Source organism: Stegostoma tigrinum, chromosome 7 (assembly GCF_030684315.1).
Source record: "Stegostoma tigrinum isolate sSteTig4 chromosome 7, sSteTig4.hap1, whole genome shotgun sequence".
NCBI classification, from domain to species: Eukaryota; Metazoa; Chordata; class Chondrichthyes; order Orectolobiformes; family Stegostomatidae; genus Stegostoma; species Stegostoma tigrinum.
In genome coordinates this window covers 46,175,569-46,193,409 of record NC_081360.1, presented here as the reverse complement: position 1 = coordinate 46,193,409, position 17,841 = coordinate 46,175,569, and the positions used below count along the sequence as shown (strand labels likewise).

Below are 17,841 nucleotides of genomic sequence, written 5' to 3'. Positions count from 1 at the left end.
GTTTGCTTAATGAGTGCAGCTTTTGTTGCGAGGCTGACGTGAACAAATGTCATGAAGAAGACCTTACATAAAATAATGCAGAATCCCCAAAAATCTAGGCATCTGCAATTCTACGCCACATGTGTAAAGTCACAAACCGATATTAACTAAGTCAACATTTCTGAAAGAAAAATGGGCTTAGCTAAATATTGCCACAGTAATGTTCAGGGTGCATGTTAAACTCTTTTCTCGGTTTATTGGTTGATAAATGAGTAAGTTGGTTACACCAATCTGTGAACGTTTAGTATTACAAGTGGGAATGTGTTTCCTTTCGATTTTCTCCAGAACGGATGAGCGAACAACAATACAAGGTACACTGTTTAGAAACAGAAACGGTATACACCGAGTGTATTTTGCTTTGTGAAAGCACTATTCGTTTTTCCAATCTATTAATCTGTAAAGACACACTGGTGGTTGATTTAGAGGGGCAAGGACAATAGCCAAGAGGCTCTTCAATTAGGCAATTTACACCTAAACACAAATTACCGAAGGTATTTTGATTCTAGCAGTTTTAAGGAAGCTAATGTTGTTACAACCAGACGAAATGAGACAGAACTTCCTGAAATACAAGATCGTATGTGTTGTGCCAACATTCTCACGATATCAATCAGGGACACACTGGTATGTCATGGAGATTCAGCATTCAGTTCTTTTATGCAATGTTTTAACACGGTCAATCATTGCAGAGTATCTAGATGTTTAAACGCAATAAAGTGCCCGTTGTGTGTCACCAAGGAAGATCTCATTAAATATTCCAAATTCAGTACTATTTCCTGGTAAAATTGCCCCTACAAGCTAAGTAGAAAAATATATTTTAAATGCTCACGAAGCCAATGTGGGAACGCTTAATGTCAGGTTTTGTAAGGGGCTGCCCAACCTTTGGGTGTACGGCAGCTTCGTCAAAATGAAGCGATATTTTTCTTCTCTATGAGAATAACAGAGCAAACAAGGGGAGCGAGATAGTGTTTACTTGCTTTATTACAATCTAAGATTTTCTCCTCACGCATTATAAATTCACGGAACAACTTAAATGTTTCGGATTTAGCCCATTTTATTTCTAACGTTTGTGAAATAGGAGGTTGCGAAAAAATGGCTAGTATCCACGATATTGCCTTAAAACAATTAAAGCCATTGGTAAAATGTATATGTAGAGGGAAGAAGTCCGGAGGGGTTCGGTCTAATGGCCTATCCAATCCACTAAAAGGAAACCGAGCCAAAGCAATTCTCAGGAAATCATTATTCGCAATCATGCAGCAATTTAGGGGGCAATGCCAGGATTCCGTCAAAATGCATAAAGTCAAGAAAATCTATTTCCTAGGAATTTCGATCCTCAACTCAATTTCGTAACATTAAGTAACAAAAGAAAGTTGGCGGTGTAGGTCTTTTTCCTGTTCCTTCACTGACCTGCAAGCTTGCAGCTGGCTTAGCTGGATATGGTCTGTTTGAAAAGGCGAATTCCATGATTCTTTGTTCTTTATAGGATTAGCCGTGTAGTTCTCAGACTTGCACATGACATTACTATAATATATCCACGTCTTGATATTATAAATGAGTGATATTCTCTATACGATTTAAATCATTGTCTTCAGTACAAAACGCTAAGATTCACGCGTAGCAAGATGTCCTTTTCTGACGCCTTCATGTTGAGAAGCTGAAAAGGTATTTTACTGAAGTTCGGCTAAACTGTAGGAACAGGTTCACCAAAAGGACAAATTTTCTATTCGATTAGCTGTATTTCAGCCTGGAGGACTGACCTCTAAACCCTTGACCTTTTGGACTCAATCCTACCCTTCGCCTTTTCTATGTGTTTTAACACAGACAACATTTAGTTAAAGTCGGTTGAAATAGTTTCTCACGTATGAACTGTTCCAATTTCTGCAGGGACAACTTTTGCATCTATTCTGAGACGATAGTATAGTATTGTGCCTTTATGGTATCTCTGAGCTCTATTTCTATTACTGCCGTTTCCCCACTTTACAGAAGCGACACTGCAACCCATTGCCAACACTTTATCTCAAATCATAGAGTACAGAAGTTGTTCATTTGTTCAGCTTAAAACTTCAATTAATTTTAGCACAAAACGTTCTTGTGGCATTTTCCTTGATGCATGAATAAAAACAGCATTCAGAAACACTCCCAGATATTCACCTTCAAACACTTACTTTAACATTCCCATTAAATTCTTTCTCCAAAAATTCACCACAAACTTGGTTTTGAGATATTTATTGATACTTAAAATATTCGAAATCATGTTGACGTTTGTACTGAATAATGATCTATGATGTTTGTCAGACCAGACTTGAATTCTACTCATACCAGTCAAATTCTATGAAAACATGCAGAACAGCAAAATTTAAAAAAACACAAATCAAATAAAAAATCCAGGTATGCAGTTGTAACTAATTCTGTTCTCAAGCACTATTGCATCATGAGCAAAGTCTGCATTTGTTTTCATTATTCATTAATTAAACAAGGCTCATTCTCAAACCAAATGGACAACAGTTCCCTATCACGTTTGTTTTTGGTCTGACATGTTTTACTGCTAAATTATAACTCGTAATCATCCCTGTCCCTTAAAGAATCCATTGTGTCTTCCATGAAAGTTGTGTAGAACGGTTTTCCTTCTGTTTACATTACCTCAGGAAAAGTGAAGCAAAATGAACTTCTTAATTCCTTGCAATCCTTCATAAATCTGTATTCACTGAATTTGAGATTCAATGTGTGAAAATAGCTAAAATAAAGATCAATTAATCAGCTGCATATATTGCCTTTCTAAGGTACAAACTAAATTATCTGACCATACGTATACTCAAAGAGGCTGTAAGCAGTATATGACTTTGACTTTTGAATAACACCAATATCCTTGAAAAACAGCCTACTTTTAACCACAGTTATCAACAAGGTCAATTGACAATGTCTCATATTCATGTGGCCATGTAATTTATCAATATTTAAACCAGCCAGCCACACATATCCATGTACGTACTGGTTACAATTTATAATTCAAATGTTTTAAATTCAGAAGCTTAATTATTTTCAAGTTTTTTCACTACATAATTTGTCACAGATATCAAGTGCATAGAAATGGGAAGCATGGAACATAAAAGTCAACAACATCATGATTTCTGAACTGTAATATCATTCAAAATTCATAACGTCACATGTAATATCAATCACAATCAATCAACATGCATATTTATATCCATCGATGCACAGCTCCCATGGCCACATATAACTCTTATATCTGACTATGTACTGTGTATATCCATACCTTCTTTTCCTTAGCATGCATATAATTTTATCTGTGCACATACATGCTTATACGCCTGTGTGCATGTATACACGTGTGGATATTTTTGTATGTATGTTTACATGTATGAATGAATGAAGATAGAGTCCTGATGAAGAGTCTAGGCCTGAAACGTCGACTCTCTTACTCCTCTGATGCTGCCTGACCTGCTGTGTTCCTCCAGTTCCACACTGTATCGACTATGTATGAATGAATATATTTATATGTAAGTGTGTTTGTGTTTGTGATAATGCATATGTGTATGTACTTATGTCTATGCACATCTAAGAGCAAAATACATGCATTATTTGACTTTAAATTAAACAATCTCAATATTTAGTTTCACTGAACAAATTCGAATGAACTTAAACTCAAACAAGTAGCTTTCGCCGCATTTTTATTGTTCTATACATGGTCTCGTTACTTCGTTTCTTGTCTGGAAAGAGAAACAGCTGAATGGAAGGCAAAGAGTCAATACGACCATGCCATAGGCTGGTCATTCAAAATGGGACAAAGCTGATGCAACCCAACGCTACTAAACAGCCATATTTGTTAGTCTTTCCTTTTAGAATTTTAAAACATATTTGCCAAGCTAATGTTTCTCAAATGATGAAGAATTTTACAATTTAAGGTTATGTCCAGAGGAGGTGGTAAGATTTTATGTATCCTTTTATATTTGATTCGGCCACGTGATTTACTAAATAATTAATGCAGTACGTCCCGAAAGAAACACGGCGTCGTCATTAATCGGCCAAGCAAAGGACTCTATCACACTTGAAAAGTGAACAGATCCCAAGAATATTATATACAAATGGTCCGCTATTTCACTTTGCTGTTGTAGTTCGTTGCAAGAAACTGAAAAATGGAAGCTTGGTAGGTAAACAATTTTAGTTTTGTTTCTGCTAAGATAGCAAATGAATGTAACTGTCATATATATTTGATGAATAGCGCCCTTTGCTTCTTACTCTGTGCTACCAGGCGACAGTCATAAGTTGTAGTAGGCAGATATACTGACCTTCTATTCGGATTAGCTTTAACAATTTGGAGCAACTATGATAAACTTCAGATGCAAAAATGTGTAACGGCTACATTTTGAACGTGGGGCTAAATGTTCGTAAGATTGCAATGAGGTTATTATTAAGGCGTAGTTGGGTGTCATGAAATGGCGTAGATTTTACGGTTTACTTGTGCTTTATTGCAAACAATGCCGGCTGTCATGGCATCTGCTGCCTATTTGTATACAGCGAAATAGAGGCCTGAGCATTGTTGAATACCACGAGTCATATATTTTGTTTTCTTTGAGACGTACTGGAAAGTCTGTGAAGGAGATTCCACTGGAACAATTGCAGGTACTCACGTCTACAGAAACCAGGTTCATGAGCACTTCGTGTTTTTAAGTCGATATTTTGTTTTAAAAGGTGAAACAAAAGTCTCCTTTGAACACACGAGTATTTTCTTTTCCCAAAAACGCGAATATTGCTTTCTTATAGTCAGTCAAATAATGATCCACAAAACGAGGAGAGCGTGCTTGGCCCGTTTAAAGAATACATGGTTATGATTTCTACCCAGAACAAGAACAAACTCTAATTTCACCATTGGTACATTTTATAATGTAACAAAGTGGCACAATACTGATTTGTTGAATTAAGGTCAGTCCAGAACAGAGAGGTGTATCTCATAAGTATGATATAGGTAATACAAGGCAATAGTGCCCATGAATGATCAATCTATTTTTTGCTGGCCTTTTCAGTGACGTAAAAAAGTTTTAGTTTTAGGGTAAAGACTGAGAATAAATCCTAAGTAAGCATTTGAAGTTGAAGCAATGAGCAGTGAGACCTTAACGTAAATTACAGTATAGCGTTTTAGTGACTGATCTTGACAGCTCTGTTCCTAAACCTTTTACTGTACGTGTACTGAACGCTGCATAAATTACTATGGTAAATGCAAATATTTTTGAAAAAGGATTTGAGCACATTGTTCGGCGGTATTTTACGATATAAACCTCGGCATTTATTGCTTCCGTTGCTTTTATCACAAAACACTTCTGGAAATTGAATTTGCTCTGTCGTCACGTGTGCAGAGTCGACGTTCGTTTCCTTTTTTAATAAATTATGCATTAAAACAATAACCTATTAATTCAGTTATTCGCCGATGACAAATGCAGCGCTGTTTTACTGATGACAAAGCTATGGTTGTGCCGCCAAGTTACTTTCTTTTCGACTCTCAGTGCAACTCAGTATCACCTACCGTTAAATTCTAATCCAGCAAAGAACTACGCAGACAAAAATCAATGAACACACTTTAATTACAACTTTTTTCATTAAACCGGAATAAAGTATTACTTTGTGTTTTTTTTGGGGGGGGTCAACAGTTTTCCGCTCTGTTATAAATCACTGCGTGGAATTCCTGAAAGGGTGAAAGGCTACCGCGACCAGGCGAAGATTGTAAATCTCTCTCTTTTATTGCTCCATGAACATATGCTGCGGTCGAAGATGTCTTCAGATCCCCATTTGATTATATTCCCCGTAAAGTTGGGTTCCCACAGTGACAAGCATTAGCACATAGTTGCTTCATCTTAGTCTCCTCGTAAAATTATCAGTGAAGGTATAACTTGCCGTAATAAAATGGTCTATTTACACTTTTGGGATCAGGAATACCAGAACAGAAATTACTTCAAAGTCACGAACATGGATAATTTGAACGATATAAAAGATTTATCTTCTTTACGAGATCCCACAACAATCTCTGTTATGAAAAATGTCAGAAGACAGAGATTCGAACTTACTCAAAGTCGTTTTTGGGCGAAAGCAATGCTTGAGCTAAACAGTGAGTTTAAACTCTTATTTTCTTTTAAATAATTTATAATGCAGTAATTGCAAAGCAATATTTTTATAACGACTATACAAGCCACAGAGGGTAAAGTAATTTAGATAAATGTTGCGTTAAGCCAGCGCTAGGTGCAATAAGGTCATGCATTACTGTCAATAGAAATCTTTTTTATTGCTATTAAATTACAGGCAAATGTTTCAGATATTAAGAACAGTTGGAGGTAACATTTAACAGAAACATTCAGCAATTCGACAGAATTTAAGTGAAAAGTATTTTTCGCTATCTAAAAAACATTATATTTCAAAAAAAAATTTGCTGAAGAAAAGTACAAAATAAGCACGGAGACACCATTAATCAATTTTCCAACGCCCGTTTTGGTGAAAAATTTCTGCAACCAGATAACTGGTTCTGGTGATTTAAGTTGCTTCTCCTGAAAGTGAAAGGGAAAATTTCACATTAATTCGCAGTCCACAGACATCATGTTATTGCATAAAACTGCAGTTTCCAACAATGATTAATTTGCCCTTCTAGACAAGAAAGAGATTCACTTTCACAGAACTGGTATCAGTTGCAGAATTTCATTTCTTTAACGACTTCTGTCAACTAATTCAAATTCTAAGCAGGATAAATCTAACGTCCTGCTCCTTCGACGGATTTTAATGAGCTCACTCCCACAACATATAATCTAAGTATATAGCTGGAGTAATTTCTATATATGCCCATATAAATATATGTAAAATCACTTTATTTTAAGCGTTTGTGTTGGGATGAAACCCATTGATGTGATATTTGTTTTCATTGTACTAAACATGTTAAAAATGTATACGTACGTTGCCTTAGATATATGCATTCACAGAATCCGATTCTTACTGAAGTAGCACTTATTTTGATTAGATGAGTGAGTGCAATAATTAACGCAATGAACTAGAAGGGATGCTAGGTAACATACAGCCTAGAGTCAAAGAATTGGTAAAAAATACAAATCTATTGTACAATTTAGCAAACATAGTGGCTATTCTGAAAGAAACACGACCTCACGACGTGTTTTTTTCAAGTACAGTTCAGAATACTGAATTTTCACTCAATTCTTCATTAGTGCTAATGTAAGAAGTGATTCAAAACACCATTCAATCCATATTAAATTGATGTTAGTGAGGTAGCGCTGGATCAACTTACTGGCTCAATCAGAACAATCTGGTAACACAGATCACGTGAACAAATATGCCTGTATCTTAAGGCAGCGCCTATATTTTCTGATTATAAAAGGTATCCGTTGCACTATAAAATTCATAAATTGCAACTTTTTAAAGGAATACTTACCGGTTTATAAATACCATTCGTTCGTTGGATGGTCGATTACAAAGTCTCGGTTTAGAATTAAAAGCTAAAGCATCTCTGTACACCGTTTTTATTGGTAGTTGTCCCTGAGACTGAAGCCATTTCTATCGGGAATACCGTCTGCATTTCGTATCGAAATGTCTGTAAAACCGCAAGATCTGGTTTAAGGCAGCATTGTCTCCAGGCAAACGGCAGAGGATATTTTTCGCAGCTGCAGGCTAAGAAATTGAGTTTGAGAAGTATAGATTTATGATAAATTGACACACAGGTAAGCAATCGTATGATAAAATGTAACCTATAGCAAAAGGTTTGGTTAATGCCTTCAACAAGAGGCATATTATTCATGCCAAATTATTTGAAGTTCTGATACAAACTACTGTATTCTTGCTATTTCCGTGAAACATCCGCAAAATGGTTTTGGAGCAAAGTAAGACGATTTATAGAAAAGAAACATTGCTCTTCCTTGGAAGTGCGCAATTTGAGAAAGGTTAGATCGGACAAACTAAAGCAGTCCCAGATTTGTCTTGTGGCTGCATTTTAGCTGATTCTGCAGTTTTATGTAAAAGGAAAACGAAATAAAAAGGCACAGAACCCAGAGAACTTTTCAAACTGTCACTAGCAAACTTAGATCGTAAATCACATTAATTTGTTGTCTCTAGCTTATCGTCAGGCTGCAGTCCTCTTTGATTTATGCGTTTCAGAAATATATTGCGGGCTAAAGTTATTGCGGCAGCCCGTATAAATTATTTCTCAATTAACGTTATTATATTTCAAGGAAAACAATTTGTGATTTTCTAGGAACTGAGTATATCCGTATTTTTAAATATATTAAATATCGAATGTTATTTGGACTCATAACAAATGCGTCAGGAGATGGTCTATAATAGCTCAGATTCAATATTTCTGCTGTTATCAACTTCACCGTTAACCAGTTTAGGTAAATCCTGATAAACGAAATTGTCCCCTTTAATCTCAGTTCCTGGTGTCTAGGCGACACTTCCGTGGAATTTTGTCGTTAATAGTTAACTTGTTTTCATCCCCCAGTTCCAGAAACGCGTTCAATTATTCTTCACCAATTACTTTAAACAAAATAATTGCATTATTTTCCAACTTGAAAACATCATAACTCCTACTTATGTGCATATTTTAACGTCGTTGCTGAAACACTTTGATCTGACTGTAGTCTGTGTGATCGGCAACGGGATTAAAATTGTTTCTTTATGAAATTGTATTAAAGTTAGTGTAACAAGACTATTATTCGCTAAAACTTTAATGATCATAATTGAGGACTTTGCATTTAACTTACAGCATGTGTATAACTTGTACAAATTAACGCGTGTTTGTGTGCAGATTTGGACATTTTATCAGAATGTCCACAGGTATAAAAATAATTTCACAATGTGTATATGTGCTTTGCTCGGTCAAAAAAAAGGGGAGCATTTTTCATTGCTGTCTGCCTCGAAGCTGCTGGACTGCCATGTTAGTCAGCTGAATCCAATTACTCTGAGTAGCATTTCATTTTGCTCGATGGATCCACTCACTTATAACTTCACCTAAAATTTCAATAAACCTCCCTGCGGCCCACGTCATAGTATCTATTAACATTTGTTAGTGGCTTTAGAATATTGACCTTCCGAAAGAGAAGTCCGAACTTTTTAGGCATTGCATAGAGTAACCGCCTTGGGCTCATAGACAGTCTGTCCTCCACAATCTTTTGGCAGACGGTACAAGTAGTAAACAGAATCCATTCCGAAGTTTTTCTACCCAGCAAGTTTGGTAGTTTAGGAACATGACGAAATAGAAGTTTGGAAAACTTTTCAACGTAGCCATTCTGTGAACACTGTTTACATGGACGGCCTGCTCACGCTCAACGTCGGAGAGTGAGAGTTCTCTTCCAAACCTGCGAAATTAATAAGATGTTAAAAAAAAGCTTACCGTCCAGGTCATAGCTGAACAGATCTAAGTTATCAGAGACTGTTTGGAAGCAACCAGTTTGTCGACTGCGCTCGCTTTCCTTGGAAAATCGCGACTTTGCTCGGCAAATTCATAACTTAATCCCAGTCATTACAGAGAAATAAAAGATTTTAAATTGACGTATGGCCACGTGAATACATTACAAACATTATGGTAGGAGGCATTGGACCGAGGACGCGATGCCTTGACGACTGTGATTTGGATCCTCTTCTAACTTCAAATTATACGGACACAAGTTGGTGAGACTAGTTTGCAAAGTGCTGTGTCTTAGTGGGATTAAAGACGGATAGAAGAGCCATGGTGAAATTGTGTGATGGGTTGTATTGTGAGGTAGTGGAGGCGCTTCCGTTGGTTGTTCATTAAGTGGTGAGTTATTGCTGTACAAGCCAAAGGTCATTTCAAAGGCTTATGATTCTTATATATTGTCAGCTAATGACGGGGATTTCTTTGTCCATCTGATCTGCCGCAGTTGCTGTTTTTCTTAAACGCATTTCCAAATTTAAGCATGTGCTTTGAATTGGTATAATGTCGACAAAAACGCAGTTTCTGCCTGACTTCAGATTCCCTTCACCTTCCATCTGTTTCTTGCACATTGATTTAGAGTTTGGAGCCTGTCTGGAGATTCCAGCGGGGCTGTATTATTACATCTTAGTTCCCTTTTGCATAACCAAGCTCTTTATTGCGAGCATTATGATCATGTTTGATCGATATAAAATATTACATGATGCTTGGTATCCCAATGACAAAGCATAACCGCCTGTCAATATAATACATTATTCATGAGTTTCATATATGGCGCCAGGCCTTTTCTTCCAAACCTCCATATTTGTATTGTTGTTAGTTTGCTATAAAATAATAGACAGAGCTGCTGGTTTGTCCTTAAATGCAGATATTTAAACGACATCAAGAAGATAAATAATTGCTGATTTTATATTGCGAAATTTGTTGAAGTCAGATTCGAGGAAACAAAAAGTCTGCATGCCTGATATACCATTATGGTTCTTATTTAATAATCCGTTCGGTCGTAGATTGTATTAAAAGGCCACAACAGAATATCTGTTTGCTTACCAAGTGCAGTAGGCCTCAAAATATCATGTTCATTAGGTGATAAGTCTACCCTTGAGGCATATTTCTGGTATTTAAAGTGGAAGTTCCTATTCAAAATGCTCGTTGCTATTAACAGATTTATGCTTCCGCAATAACAATTTGAGTAATGAAAATCGCTTCAAATAAATGATTTGTTGTGTTGAAATTCTCGGGAGGCATTCTTCACCAAATATTTCATAATATAGCGAAATTCCGAACTTTACTGAGTTTAAAAATATTTAACCCCTTCTTCTGTTATTTCTTTTTAATTTCACTTGTTAATGCAACTCAATTCATTAATCGTAGAACCTTGCTATTTAATAGCATCGATTTTCCAATTTCTGGGGCATTTAAAGTGATTTTTTTTAAAAAAAGAAAAGATCACAAAGCCATTGGATTAAAGCTCACACGAAAACATTTTTTTCAGAAATTTTAATGTAAATAATAAAGCAAATATACTATGGACAGAACAAGAACGGATCTGCACGGCCTGTTTCAAGTTCCCTTCTTCGTTTGATAGAAGCCATAAAGATTACCTAAAATATACAGAATATAGAGAAATAGTATTAGTGAATATGAAAATATTAAATTACGTTTTCTGTTTTCAGAACAAAGCCAGGGCCTTCTGGTCAATCTGGTCAGATTCCACGTCCAATCCAAGCAAACGCACGTAGAAAATTTCTGTGCGGTGAGTTTTTGTGACTTTCATTTTTAAAAGCTTGTTGTATTCACTGTGGTCAATAAGTAACTGAGATTTACCCGTGGGGAATTCGTTCAAGGCTTCATATTTTAAAGGACGGAACGCATATGCCAAAACTCAAAACACATTTCTCGAATCTGATCCTTGGTTTCTTGAGTTGCGCCTGTTATGGCCGCCTGTGAGTTTGTCTCTACTCTGTGTTAGAACCAAGATTTTTGTAAAGTAAACCCATAATTTTGTCTATATCTTGTTACCATCATCTGATTGCAGAACATAGGGGTCCAGGAGAATCGGTGCAACTGCAAACGGGAGAGAATTAAATGTTAGTCAAACTAATCACTGTATGGCCACTCATAGTGCACTCTTTAACAAGATTTGTCTGTAGAGTGTGGATGTATTAACTGTTTGAGATTCGTTCAAATTAGGAGTCGACAACATTTATAAAGCATTAAACGTTATTCGTTTCAGCCTATAATGGTTCGCCAACTGCTTTTATTTCAGTCTTCAAACACTGTTTTTCAATCCAACTATGCTGTATTTGTTTCCATTCTTTTTCCTTTTATAACTCTCACCAAGATTTACCAGGAGATCGACACATTTGCTCTGATCAAATATCTCGTTTGTAAGTTAATTGGTTACACACTAGCGTCATACTTCTGTATGAGCCATAGGATGAAACATGATTTAAAACAGGAACGGCACAACTCATGCAACTTTTATAATCGAGACTAAACGTCTTTATCCTACTTTGCAAGGAATAAATTAGCCTACGTTGAAAGTAAATTAACAGCGGAAACCTGGTGATTATTAATTCAACAATGGGATCATGTTGTCTTTCTTGCAATTCTGGATTATTTTTCCAGAGGCTTCAGGAAATTGCAGCAGAAGGCAAATCCTCTCAATTTAAAGCAATTTAAAGTTTCCAATGTCTATGGTTAGGATCCAACTGCAAACCTAGAAGATATTGAATTATCCAAGCTGAAATCTGAACAGATGTGGATATCCAACCAGACCGCCTAGCCAGAACTGATCCTCTAAGTATATACACAATTAGCATTGCTATGTCCCATAATAATCTACTTCTCCTGGAGAGCAATGGCCGAAGGCAAGAGACATTTCAGTAGGGTTTTTAACAAAACATATCAAATAATCAAGCAAGTTAATCAGATATTTGTAGAATTAGAAAATAGCTAAAATATATATCACTACTGACTTTAAATTGAACACTCCGGCCAAACACCAAACAGAAGAGAAAAACGTTTTACTCCATCTCTCTCCCGACTTCCTACCTGAAATCAAATCTTTGATTTCAAATTTAGCTCCCAGCTGAGGTCTATCCAAGGCAAATTTCAACTCTTCCTGTTCTAGGTATGTGCTTCTGCTGAATGTGAGAAGCTTCTGGTCTGGTCCGTAATTCAAAATCCTGGCAATTTTCATTGGTTTATATAAAATCCTGCTAGTGCGAGCGAAACGCCTTATAGATAAGAAACTTGCCGAGTATGGACATTCTTTTTCAGGTCTTTCCTCCTACGCTGTAGCTGTTTTACACTTCTGAAGATGGCAAGTCTTTGGAAAGTGTTTTTCTTTTCATTCTGTAGTGAAGCGTTTACGACCGAAGCACTAGCAGTCATAAATTTTGCGTAGCCCACAATGACAGGTGCATTGATATTCACTGTGAGGGCTCTAGTTTCTTGCTTACGAACTGCCCACCTTTAGAGATTGTTTCGAAATTGTCAGGCTACTCTTCTAATATTAAAGTGAATAATAAACAAAGAGAAATGAATTATTTGTCTAGCATTAAAAAGATAGGAACTATCTTTCCATGGTCTGGCCTCGGATAAATAAAACAGGACAAATGGCATAGCATTGTGAGCTATTACATGCGGTGGGGGTTGGGTGAGAGACATAGCTAGTCATATAGCTATGTGTGTCTGTATTATAGCAGCTTACCTTTTATAACGCCGCTATGTAGACGAGCTTAAAGTCTGTCACACTGGAAAACGGAAATATAATTCACTAATTTCAATCCTTTTGTGGTGCATGCGGCACCAGGACCCACTTTGTAACATTAGTTTTCGTCAGTAAGTTTTGTCATTGATGTTGCTCAAAAGTATTTAATAATCTGTTATTTTCCGCTATGTGTGCCGCGATTTTGAATGATATATTCGGAAATACCAAAGTCGGGATGATGGCCCATAACAAGGTGTTACTTATCAAATCTTCATATTAGGTGATGCACCCTTGCATTTTAAAAACATGTAAGGTAAGAAAGATCTGAAAGATGAACGGAGGAACAGTTGACCGTTGTCCAAATGATTTATGACCCGTGGCTGCGATTTAAGTTCAAGCAGAGTTCACAAGCAGCTGGTGTTTCTGAACCAGATCTGCCGTTTCACCACAACCTTTTCACAATGCATTCATATTAATGTTAGTTTTGATATTCTGAAGACAGCGCCTTCAAATCCATTGCAAACGAGAACGCAAGCTGAAGTGGCGGAGGTTCCGATCCCACGGCAGTAAATAATACTGAGTTACTCTCTCTTATCTCTTACACATAATACAGATTAGATGGGCAGAGGGGATGGAGGTGAACAGAGATGTAACTAAAATTCAAATAACTAAGCCAAGGACGGCAATATACTGTCAATTTTATTAAAATTGTATGCATGGATGGAAATTCAACCCAGGATAACTGAAGAAAACAAAAATATCACGAAACAAAACTCAAGTTGGAACAGAAAAGCAAAACATTGACTTTTGTTTCTAAAAGAAACAGCTGAGATGTGCACGTGTGCCTGACTGCAACTTTGGAGGCCGCAGATCATAAACCTCATATTTCATTAGAATGTCAAGTCTTGTATGGCTGAAGGCTTTTTCTAAATGAATAGAAAATCTATTTGTGACGTGATGTAGTAGCTAGATAAGTCACACGTCCGATGGCTGCGATGGTTTCTCCAGCAATATGTGTTATTTAAATAATGTTACAGCCTAGATATTATTTTTAAAAACTGGCCGATCATTTTCTTGTAAATTTCAAGTATATTTCACAGTGGGTTGTTTTAATCCGCCTTTTGATCGTTTAATTCCAGACACAAATAATTTCCGACTTTAACACATATCTTAGGCAACCTAACTCGTACTACAAGACACCATGCCACAATCAAAACGTCTTAGCTTTTTTTTGCCGGACCCCTCACGTCACGCAGATGTGGATTTATTAGGAAGTCTCGTTATCAAAGTCTTCGGTCGAGAGAATGCTTGAAGTAAAATACAATTTTTGTCATAGAAAATTCCCAAATAAATGAGGAATATTTAGGAAGTTAGTGTTAGGGTCTCATATAAATCTATACAGAAATAAATTTTAAAAATTTGAACTTTTAAACAGTTTGTGTGATATCGTGCATTTGAACAGCTGTTGCAACAGCGACAGGAGCTTGATCTGCGTTGTTTCAAAACAAATGTAAAATTGTGAACGTTTATTGACGTTAAGAAAAATTTGAGGCTCACAAGGGCTAAACATGCATTCATTTGCTGCTTCTCTGATTCAGTTTAGGTTAGTGTGACCTTTTTTTATATCATACATTTTCCAAAAAGATCATCATGTCCAGTAATACGTGCTATTTTGTTGCAGACTGGTGCATAAACAAAAGCCGATGTAAGCAGTAGGACGCAGATGTAAAATGCTGACTTGCTTATTTCTCAGTTTTAATTAGAACAAAAAGATTGAATAGGTACTAGTTATACTTTAACTACTCTGCCCGCCCTCTGTCATAAAACAGAACGATATAACAGAAAGCAGCAGATTCGCTTCACACAAACCTCTTTTACGTTGAAGAAAAAGAAACCAACAATGGCGAGGGAACACTTCGTTGGTTTTTCACCTTTTGGAACTGGTCCGATCCATCATGTCCTGTGTAACACTGTCTAGATCACAGAATAAAACGGTCTGTACCCACAGCAAATGCTGCAGGCAAATAAACCGCCTGTGACTATGGTATTTTCGATCCTTTTATGAGGCGTCTTTTTGTTTCTCATCATTATAAAAGTGGCCTCAATCAGTGAAGCCATCTGGAATAGCACTGTGTGTCCCACCGAAGTCCACTTACATCAAGAATGACTGGGCCATGTTAAGCACTTTTGGGCTTCCAGTGTGGTAGAATAATAAAACGGGAGTATAAAGCTGATTGTTACCTTTATGTTGCGAAGTATTTCAGATGATGGAGACATGTTATTTCACATCCGGTATACAATTACTTATTATCAAACATCAAAATAGCATATTTATAAATGAATAATTCTGTCTAGTGGACATTAATCAATTCGTAATGTATTATGTATTTAAATAGAAGAAACACTCCAATGAAGTGAAATGTAAGAGCAAGAATTAGAACTACAAATGTTTTCTCCAATTTGTTTTCAATAAACACTTCAAGGACTGCATATACAATTTGAAACTAATTTCTCGGAATTCAGTAAGATAGCTCATAAAAGTCTTCCAGAAGTTGTCAAATAATTTATTCCGAACTTCAGCATACTTATTCATGGTCCCGTAAGATAATTCATAGAGTAGTAAAAGGAGGGGGAACTTATTCTTCTAACAATGTATTATGGGACTTTATCGATGGGATGCACCGTTTATGTTGTATACTCTGAATAGCAGTTCCAAACGTTTAATACTATTGTCTTTTGCCTCGTTACCCAAAGGACTGCTGCAGACTTGTGAATGGTGGAATAGTGTCACGTGATCGAAAGTGTCAATGCTCTTCGATAAGGGTGTCAAGACCCTATCATTGCGAAATAGCGAGATGCAAAAAGCGACTTACTACGATAACTCCGGAATATTCGGCGGTTACACCTACCAAAAGACTAACGCGTACAGCTACAGTTCTAGCCACCAGGCCTACCCGTCATCATCAGTTGAAAATGATTATCAAACCTCGACGTGCCCCATTCAGACATCCAATGTCAGAGTCCCAAATCATAAACCCAACGACATGAATGGCAATTGTGTGAGAACCAGCGGCAGCCAGGGCACTGCCCAGCCCCCAAGCATCAATGAGCCACAGCAGCCACCTCCTTTACCACCCTCACCCAATGCAAGCAACACCTCAACACAGAAAAGAACCAAGTCAATGTCAAATTCTTCCACCAGCCCAGCTGCAACTCTCACGAAGCAAATCTTTCCATGGATGAAAGAATCTCGTCAAAATGCCAAGCAGAAAAACAACTGCACAGTTGCAGGTATCCTTCAGCCCTTTTTCGATTTGAATCAATTCTTCTGATTATTAGGCAGACAGGTTGCCAAAACATTACACTTAAGCAAAGCCATTGCCCCCAGTCTGACCAAATTGGGGCGGCTCAGTAGCTAGCACTGCCGCCTCACGGCGCCAGGGATCCGGGTTCGATTCCACCCTCGGGCGACCGTCTAAGTGAAGTTTGCACATTGGCCGTCTGTCTGCGTGGGTTTCCTCCGGGTGCTCCGGTTTCCTCCCACAGTCCAAAGTATAGGCTAGGTGGATTGGCCATGGGAAATGGAGGGTTAAATGGATAGGGTCTGGGTGGGATGTTCTTGGGAGGGTCGGTGTGAATTCGATGGGCGGAATGGCCTGCCTCCACACTGTAGGGATTCATTGATTTGATGTTTGGGAAGAGTTAAAGATTGGGGCACGTTTAAACATTTTGGTGATCATTTGTAAGACACTGAATGCTAAGTTACTTCTCAGGGAGGAATGATCAGGAGGAAGAAAATTTCTGAAATATTAGGTTGACGCTTCTCTTTGACACTTGACTACTACACAACTAAATTGTAATATATATAATTCTTGCACTTAACCCAAACAACGTTACTTTTTCACACTGGATTTCTATCAACAGAGCAGAATCTAAGAAAATAGAGTTCTTTCAAAACTTTGTTGGCATTTAATTTACATATAATTCAATTTGTTTGTTTTGATCTCAGTTTATTCTTTCATTCATTTACATTTCCTGCAAGTAGAAAATTTTGTGCACTTAAGACCTACAAGTATAGCAGAATAGAAATCTTTAATCTTTCAGATGTGTTCTGGTGGGCACCACCAATCTGCACAACTCCAATTTCTATGGGAATAATTTAAAATAGTTCAACTTCTATACCGAAATAAAATACATGTCGAGTCGGTTAGTCATTGTACTACATTATTGGATTGTGTCGAAATATCCTTGTTTAACATCAAACTGCGTGACAATTGCAAATTTTCCTCACTGGGGAATACTTTTTTTGAGGTAAATTTGTTTGTCAACCCCAGTTTTAGAATAGGGAACCCTAACAATGAACGATTTGTTGCACTGCAAAATTTTAGGTTATCATTCTGAGGAGTCATAAAGTCATAGAGTCATTCAGCGCGGGAACAGGCCCTTTGTTCCAACTCGTCCTCGCCGATAGATATCCTAAACGGAACTAGTCCCATTTGCCAGAGTTAGCAAGAACTGCAGATGCTAGGTTCAGAATCAACATAGTGTGGAGCTGGAGGAACCGCAGGTTCGGCAGCATCAGAGGAACGGGAAAGTCGACGTTTCGGGTCGGGGCCCTTCATCAGAATCATTTGCT

General features: G+C 37.2%; 1 protein-coding gene and 1 long non-coding RNA gene across 10 annotated transcripts in view; one reads left to right on the top strand and one right to left on the bottom strand.

Moving 5' to 3' along the window:
* The window catches only part of hoxd3a (homeobox D3a), a 37,619-nt gene that overhangs the window by 17,019 nt on the left and 2,759 nt on the right, over positions 1-17,841 (top strand). For 3 of the 9 annotated variants that reach the window (XM_048533754.2, XM_048533753.2, XM_059647198.1), the window contains exons 3-4: positions 11,164-11,243; positions 15,960-16,496. In XM_048533754.2, the coding sequence (XP_048389711.1) occupies positions 16,013-16,496 (484 nt within the window). In that variant the 5' untranslated portion in view covers positions 11,164-11,243; positions 15,960-16,012. The other 6 variants (XM_059647199.1, XM_048533755.2, XM_048533758.2 and 3 more) reach the window with 5 other exon arrangements.
* Positions 5,660-9,753, bottom strand: LOC132209819 (uncharacterized). Its single transcript, XR_009445943.1, has 3 exons — positions 9,431-9,753; positions 7,478-7,713; positions 5,660-6,587 (listed from the first exon to the last, which is right to left on the bottom strand). It is a non-coding gene; the product is annotated as an uncharacterized LOC132209819 (long non-coding RNA).